At 33.6% G+C, this 8,977-nt stretch overlaps 1 protein-coding gene across 1 annotated transcript; it reads right to left on the bottom strand.

Moving 5' to 3' along the window:
• Nucleotides 1-1,734: 1,734 nt before the first annotated feature.
• Nucleotides 1,735-5,090, bottom strand: LOC145072589 (uncharacterized). Its single transcript, XM_079019033.1, has 4 exons — nt 4,743-5,090; nt 3,280-4,641; nt 2,999-3,200; nt 1,735-2,515 (listed from the first exon to the last, which is right to left on the bottom strand). Exons 1-4 carry the CDS (start codon nt 4,887-4,889, stop codon nt 1,929-1,931), a joined length of 2,298 nt encoding a protein of 765 aa, XP_078875159.1. The 5' UTR covers nt 4,890-5,090; the 3' UTR covers nt 1,735-1,928.
• Nucleotides 5,091-8,977: the final 3,887 nt, after the last annotated feature.

Raw genomic sequence — 8,977 nt, 5'->3', positions numbered from 1 at the left:
GATCAAGAAGACTGCAAGGATTTCTAGCCATTTGAAAGAGGTAAACACTTAGATCTGTTCTTATGATGTTGATTTCGAATTTTATATGATAGATCTAGGGTTGCAAGTCTTGGATTCAAAGCATGTACAATAGAGAAACCTAGATCCAAGCATTAGGGTTTGTATGAGCACTTAGGATTGTTCTTATGCATAAAACCCATCACTAACACCCTATTTTGACTCGATGACTGGAGAGGTGGTGGGTCTTTTGCATCTCGTTTCCCTCACCCGTTTGATCTCGACTCAAAGAAATCATGCCTGGTATCTGAGAGATTAGTGCAAAACGCTATCAGGTGGAGTTGGAAGCGAAAGCCTAGACATCCCATTAAGATTCAAGAGTGAGACCAGCTGCGCGCCATCATTAATGATTTCTCCTTTTCAGATGAGCCAGATATTTAGAGATCTAGTATTTCGACTGATGGCATTTTTTATGTTCATAAGCTTAGACATATCATTGATTTATGCTTACTTGCAGATCAATCAACCCGACGGTTTGGATAAAGTTGGTTCTCGTAAAAGTTATTGCTTTTGTTTGAGTGCTTACTTAGATTGAATCCACACAACCAACACTCTTGCCCGTTGTTGTATAATCGTCCCCACATCCTGTCACCTCTGCTCTTTTGGCAATGACTCGTCTGATCACATTTTGGTGGGTTGCCCTTATGCGTGTGAAGTGCTTGATTGTATTTTCAGATGGTGTGGTTTCCCCTTTCCTACTTTTAACTTGGTTAAGGAGATGATCGATTTTGCTGCTAAATGGGGGCGTTGTCCAATAAAGAGGACGGTTCTGTTATCAGTTATTTATTGTTCCCTTTGGATCTTGTGGAAGGCACGAAACGACATGGTTTTCAACAAAAACTACTCTTCCCCTGCTAAAACGGCAGATTGCATCATTACTGTGACTTTCAAAGGGGTTAAATTTAGAAGTAATTTTGGTGCTAGTAATTGGCCGGACTGGGCATGTTGCCCTCCCAATATTTTGTAACCATCTTTTTTTGTTTCCTTTGGCCCTGCCTTTTGTTCTCTTAGACTTGGGGCTTTGTATTGTTTTGTTCCGTCTTTTATAAAATTCCCGTTTCAAAAAAAAAATTAATATCATAAATAGAGAAATTAAATATACTTTTACATTTTATTCCTACTATCCTCCTACCCACATTAAATTGTGACAAGTGGACTAAAATATTATCAATTTCATTAAATTTGTCATTAAATGTGACACATGTCAACATCCTCTTTAATAAATGAAGGTTTTATTTTTGTCATATGTCAATCTCTCATGAGTTTTGACACTTTTCATTTTGTGGTACTTTTGAAATAATATTATCCACTTATCAATTTTTAAAATTAAAGTCATATACTTATATATGTAAAGTATTAAATATCATATATATCATATTAATTGCAATAAATATGTTTTTTTTCTTATTTTAAAGTTGTATATTAAAAAATATTTTTTGTTTACAATTTAATGGTATTTTTTTTTAAATCAACCAGTGTAATACACAGGTTTCACATCTAGTTTGATACGGTAGAAATTCACACCTAGTTGATATGGTAGGAATTCACATTTAGTTTGATATGGTAGGAAGATAAACAGAAATAAAATATAGAAGAATATTTAATTTCTCTTATAAATAATAGTGTCTGTTCTATTTTTAATATGGCCAGTAGAGACAGGAAGCGAACATGTTCATATTTCTAAGTATAATGTTTCTTTCAAGATTTCTATAGTTACACTAATAAACAAAAGTAAGCATCAAATACAGTACTAGTTACAAAGGTAGGTGGTTTAACAAAACTAACCAAAAAAACAAAATTAAGGAATAAAATTATATCTTAAATGAGAAAAAGAGCATGAAAATTATTAGATTAAACTAATTTCTGAAGCTTTAAAAAACTAGTTTCCTTTGAGGTCTCAAAAACATAGATCTGCCGGAAAATTCAGATAGATCTCCGATTGCTTCGTTCACCAAATCCTTGAAGATCATCCGTTCGATGTCCAGTATCGTTTCCGACGTCTCGATCGGATAATCTTCCCAATCATTGATTCCGACGATATCTTTCCTTAAAACACCGGTAATCAATTCCAATAGGCCATCGCCAGTGTTTATCTCTCGGATTTTCTGAAATTCAGACCATATCTGTTTTAGAGACATACCGGAATCTGTAAACGAAACCACCTTCTTCCATGGCGGAAACTGTCTACTTTTCTCAAGGATTTCGACGATTACGTCGAACACGAGCTTTCGTTGGCGTTTAGAGACCTTCGATGTGTCTTTGGTATTGTATAGCTGTTTCTCGATCGAGAAGAAGACATTGGAATCTTCCTGAAGGTGTTGCGAATACGATGCTCCAAGTATCTCAGAAATGTAGATGAAATCAGAGTCATCCGATATGAATTCTTGGTGTTCTGTTGATTTCGTCTCCAATATTGAAGAGCTCCAACTACCCTCTTCAAAATCAACGGCTAGAGTTGCTGTAAGAAAACAAGCAAAAAATCAATCCCAATTTCCATACCTAATTAATGCGGAAAAGACACATTGCACGAATATTTTTGTTTTATAGATCTATCAGCGATCATGTAAAAATAGGGCATTAAACACCGACATTTGTTACAGTTGTTCTATTATCTTCAGGATTTCCAGTAGTACATCACTTGAATGCTATTAAATTTACTACTAGAATACTCCATCTTAAAGAAGACAGTAACTGTGTACTTTCAGTTTGACCACATATTGAAAACATAAAATTTTGAGAAATATTGAACTTTAATAACGTGTAGTGTTTACAGTATAAAAATAAGTTTCGCAAAGGTTAAATATATTTTGGATCCGTAAAAAAAAGTAAAAAATATAAGAATTTGTTATGCCACGTCAATTGGTTGAAACAACAAGAGTGTAATTATAAGTCAAACATGTAAGTGTCATGTGAACGCAATCAACGTTTGTTTTGGGGGTACCTTTGTAATCAATGCTGTGTGAAGGAGACGACGACTCGTCCTTGTCAAATCCCGAGTCAAGGACCGACACCGGACTCGGTAGAACTGTGGTTGAAATCGGCGGTGACTCAGTGGCACTGTTCATCTTACCTACGCTATGTTGCAACTTGTCATATTTATGTAACGAACTTCTTCCTTCTCTGAGTCCCTCCCATTTGGATCTCTGTAATTAGGCGAAATTAGAAGGAATAAAACGAATAAATGAGGACTCCAGGTGAAAGTAGTAATTGACATTTATATACCTCTGTATCGGTTGTTGAAGGTGTACTGAAGGTGCTTTCAGAAATGGAGGATGATTCGTCGTCCGTAACTACGTTTTTGATGATCCGTTGCTTTGGAGAATTAAACGAGGATGATTCCATCGGTTTCTGGTGTATTGGAGACCTGTTAGTTGAGGAATGGTTTCTTTTAGGTGTAAGTTTGGGAGAATTAATTGGCGTGGTTCGAAGTGAATCGGAGGAATCATTTGCTCTTTTTTGGATTTCAATGCTTAATGGTCTCCTTTTCACAATTGAATTACAACTCTTTAAGTTACTCTCGATTCGAGTGGGCGAAGAGTTTCTAGCTCTCACCGGACTCCTCCCGGTCCGATCAACAGCTCCACCTTCCCGTTTTGGACTAATGGACGGAGAAATTTCGGTAGCATATCTACGCGGTCCTCGAGAATCATCTGCAGATCTCTGTTTATCAACTTTTGAGACTGCCGAACGCGAAGGTTTCATGAGGATTATGCTGGATTCGTCGGAAGGCAGATTCCGATCGAAGACGAAATTTTGCTGGTGGTCTCTAATTGGAGGTCTGGTAGAACGCAAAAGACCTTTAAGTTGCAAAACCTCAAGAATTTGTTTCAATGTGCCTAGATCATTGGACTGTTCATCCATCCCTCTCATCTTCAATTTCTTCTCGAAATCCCCATGCATCGACACCGTCATCTGATTTGGCTCCGGGAAAAAATCCGCTGAATCAAAGAAGCTTCTCTTTTGCTGAGACGACCTCCATGGAGACGTTCTAGGAGATTCAGACTTCGGATTTCCCGATGCATTTCGCATTGATTTCATGGCACTACCATTTGACGAGTCTCTGTTACCTACATTTCTCCCTTCATCTGTAACAATAGTTTCTACAGTTCTCTTTTGGGAATGATTCGGCAGTTTCACCTGGAAATTGGTGCCGTCGATGTATTTTGAGCGAACCAGATCTCTTGAATCCGTAGATTCCGAAGCAGATCTCCGTAGCGTCAGTTTTGTAACGGGCTGTGAACTTTTCTGATCGGAAGATGACAATGGCTCGAGTCCCATGAGTCTCGCAATGACGCTGGGGGATCGCCGTTGCTTGTCATCGCCTTCGGCAACCTTGCTATTACAATTGGCACCATTGACTGATGCAACTGCATTGTTCATACGGACCTCTCTCGGAACCAACAGCTGTGATATCTCCGGCATTGCTATCGGGCGGACTTTCGCATTCCCCTCCACGGACGATTGAGAACTGTTTGGACTTGCTGGTACCACCACCGCATGTTTCTGTGGCTCAGTCTTTCCTACCTCTCCAGAAAACACCGGCGACTTAACGGAGCTCACCGTCTCCGATGATGCAGGGACTCCCTGTAGGAAGCAGTTTAACAGCTCCGTTAACTTTTGTATTCAGCTACATTTTCGCGACAGTAATTAGTATTGAGAAAGCAAAAAGAAAACAAAGAGCTTACGGAGGAAGGAGGGAGGCGCTTGGTGGAGTGGATGCGTTTGCCGGCCAAAATCTGTTGGCGATCAAAGATCTGAAGGAAACCGGACATGCAACCAATCTGCTTGTCCATCCGTTTTTCTCCATTCCGATCTTGAACCAACCCGGCCATTCTTCACCGTCGACCACCGTCCGGTAATATCTCCGGCTGTCTCTCAGTCACACACAAACATGCAGAGTAGGTAAGAATAGGTTAATGCTTCACAATACATTGACAGTTTTGAGTCTCACGGTTTTCTCCATGACTTTTTGAGCTTTTATCTGCAAGTCTCTCTCGCTTTATGCTATTACTTTGGAGGGTGAACCAAGTGGTTGTGAGGAGAGACGGAGGTGGGGTAGCCATCTCCGACGGATCAGTTATATGTTTCTCACTAATTTCACAATCCGAGTTAATCGCATTAAAAAAAATCCTTAAAATAAATATAATGTACCAAATACATTGAGGTCATCATTTTAATTTTGTCGACAATATTTTAATTTTTTCTTATGTAATTTATTGACACATTTATAAAAATATTTGCTTAATACATATTTTTACAACTAAACCAATTGTAAAGTTTGCCACCTTAGTGTGTTTTCTGTTTTGAAAGTATACTAATTTTGTGACAAAAAATAGATAGTTAGTTTAAATAAGAAATAAAAAAGGTACTTAATTTTTTTGGGACATAATTTTTTATAGGTAGCAAAATGCTATACAAAAAGGCAAATTAGAAAACGGAAATAAAAATAATATGGTTTTAAAGTCAATAACGACAACATCAAAACATGTTACATTGAGTAATTTAGCCCCAAAAAATCAAATAAAGTGTCACAGGACAAATAAGATCAAAAGATGGTCAAAGTTATCTATTTTGACAAATTTGATTTAAAAAAAAAATAAAAATAAAAAATAGGTGGTTATTGTTTAGTCTGGTTGGAGTCAAGTGTTTTGTAAGGTAGTGGTGGCAGCCATGGGCATAATAAGCCGCCGTCCTTCACTGTCATGGACTTGTTTCAGTGCTCACCCACACCCAGGCCATTTGTCTTCTTAAAAAACTGCTCTCAATAGTCAATAGTAAATAGTATTACTCCCATACTATACAAAAGTGTAACTCTTTTAAGTTTGTGTTTTTCATTTTGTATTTCCTTTTTCTCTTGTGTACTTTTATATTGTTTTTTGTTTCATACATTATCATGTCTGATACTTGCTTCTTGTTTGTCGGTTCAAGTCTCAATAGTTTTATAATCGCCAACTTGAACACATTTCATTTCAGTCACATTTTATTTTGGAAAAGAAATATATACTCAATATTAAACCTCAATCTTTTACTTTAGGTAATACCTCATAATCAAATTAAATGAAAGAATACACCCAATGCCAAGGTTGGTAGTAGCAAGTGCACGATTTACCCCATAAATAGTAACTAAAATAATGGAGTCAGTTAATAACTTAATATTCGTCAACCATTTATTCCATAATCATCATAAAAAATAAATTTGGTACACTTCAAAACAGTTTTTTGTGTTATTTATATAACTTTGACCGGCTATAAAAGCTTTAGCAGGTTTTGTGGTATTTATGCCGTTAAAGTATTTTGTGGGCCATTTATATATTTAATTGGAACGATTTTGTATTTATAAATTTATTGATTTCACTTGTTCATGGTTTTAGGACCAAAATGAAGGTTCCTTCATTCCCACCATTGATAAAGGCTCCTTCCAAGAACATAAAAAATCTAAATGCAACCCCAAAAGACCAAAGAAAATAAGAATAATCTAGAAAACTTGAAAGCAATTTTGTAATAAAATAATTTGTATATGATAATTAATCAATGTATTATGACAAATTGCTAATATGTATTTGATAATCAATGTATAACAAGAATGTCACACAAATCCAACCATGGAACCTTACAACAAGTCGATGAATCAAGTCAATCAAACATGAAAACTCGCAGAGCCAAATTAATATGAACGTGTGTTGCTTTCTTAAGCCTAACATCTTCCAAGGCCAAAAACGCGTATGATATTTTTTGCCTAATGTTTAGGAATTTATTGTCTAGCATGATTTAAATTATTAGGGTTCATACCCTTTTCGGGGAGAAACTCAATAACAAGCAAATGGATACGTACACGACACATGATGATTGATTACAAACTTGGTTAGATTGAAAAAAACAACAAAACAAACTTAATTTCTTATTATTTCCTAATTAGACTTCAATTTTCTTTTTACTAAAATCAATATACTTCATTTTCAAAACTAATTGCTAGATAATTTTGACTCGAGAGCAGTAAAATCTACCCTAATAAATAAGAATGATTTTGCCACATGTCCTTCTCTCATTCAATTTGTCACATGTCATTTTGTCATAATTTAAAAATATATTTATTTTCCACTTGTCATTTATTTCATTTTCCATTTCTAATATATTATTAATTAGTTTCCATAAATTAAACCTACCATAATGATATTAATTTCAACTTTTAAATTTTAAATTTCAATTTCAATTTCAAATAAATTTACAGTTTAAACCTTTGTTTTTAACATTTTGTTATAATTAACCTGTTTAGTATACGGGTCTGATAACTAAACAATAATTTTAATTTATTTATTTTTTGCATGTTTTTTTTTCTCATAATTTTTATTTATTTCAAATTTCGAATTCAAATAAACTTCTCATTTAATCGTTTCTATTTAACATTTTGTTTTAATCAACCCGTATAATATACGGGTTTCACAACTAGTGCTAATATAATTGAATGACTCTCGAATTTGAATTATTTTCGTAACTTTTATGCAGAGTATACCATTTCTACAAGCTTGATATAAAAAAAATTAAAAATTAAGAAAGAAAAAAAGAAATTGTTCTATGTTGTAACTGAGACTTTCATATTCACTGAATTACTTGGTAATCAGGAATCAAATAGTCCGCACGCTTTTATCAAGATCATATATTTTTGAGCCTTTTGTCCCCTTGTTTCGCTCATATAGAAGCAGTTTTTAAGCTTTTTTTAGTTGAGAAAACAAAGGTCAATTTAGCACATCCCTGAAAATATGGCCTACATTCATTACAGTCCTAAAATATATTAATCAGATTAACACACACACTTATATATATATATATATATATATATATATATATATATATATATATATATATATAGGGAAGAGTTATATGGAAAATAAACAATTAGGGCAACATATGTTGGAACCAATAAAAGCATGACAACACATCATTTTGGAATAACTACATAAATAACTTCCAAAGTAGATTGCTTATGAATAAAGAAATGGACACGTGTCACTTGATCATTGGTTCCAGCATATGTTGCCCTAATTGTTCATTTTCCATTGAACCTACTTCTATATATATATATATATATATATATATATATATATATATATATATATATATATATATATATATATAGAGAGAGAGAGAGAGAGAGTGAGAGAGAAAGAAAGAGTTAGGTTCAAATGTTTTCACTATCTATTGTGTGACTGTATGATTGATTCTGGACCAATCATTTTAGTTATTTTAAGAAAGTAATTAATGCATATTAAATGTTGAAGATGTAATTAATATCTATTATATCTTCAACATGTAATATGCATTAATTACTTTCTTAAAATAACTAAAATGATTGGTCCAGAATCAGTCATACATGCACACAATAGATAGTGAAAACAAAATAACCTAACCCTATATATATATATATATATATATATATATATATATATATATATATATATATATATATATATATATATATATACACACGTAAAAGTTCAAATGGGAGCCAAAAAAAGTTAAGACCCGTAAGAACCTCTAATTTTAGATGTTTATAAAGGGTTTAGGGTTTAGGGTTTAGGGGTTAGGGTTTAGGGTTACCCTAAACCCTTTATAAACATCTAAAGTTAGAGGTTCTTACGGTTCTTAACCTTTTTTGGTTCTCATTTGAACCACTCCCTATATATATATATATATATATATATATATATATATATATATATATATATATATATATATATATATATATATATACATTGAAATGTATTTTGTTTATTTAATAATAGTATTATAACATGCATTATAGATTATTGATGAAATAGTATTATAAATCATGCATTTGGTCGTATTGATTGATTATGATTTCCATGTTAGAATGTATTTTAGGTATTTGATTATTATCATTGCATGCAGTAATTTTTTTTTT

Source organism: Lactuca serriola, chromosome 9 (genome assembly GCF_051521515.1).
Source record: "Lactuca serriola cultivar US96UC23 chromosome 9, Lser_US96UC23_V15, whole genome shotgun sequence".
Classification (NCBI taxonomy): Eukaryota; Viridiplantae; Streptophyta; class Magnoliopsida; order Asterales; family Asteraceae; genus Lactuca; species Lactuca serriola.
This window is presented reverse-complemented; position numbering and strand designations above follow the sequence as displayed.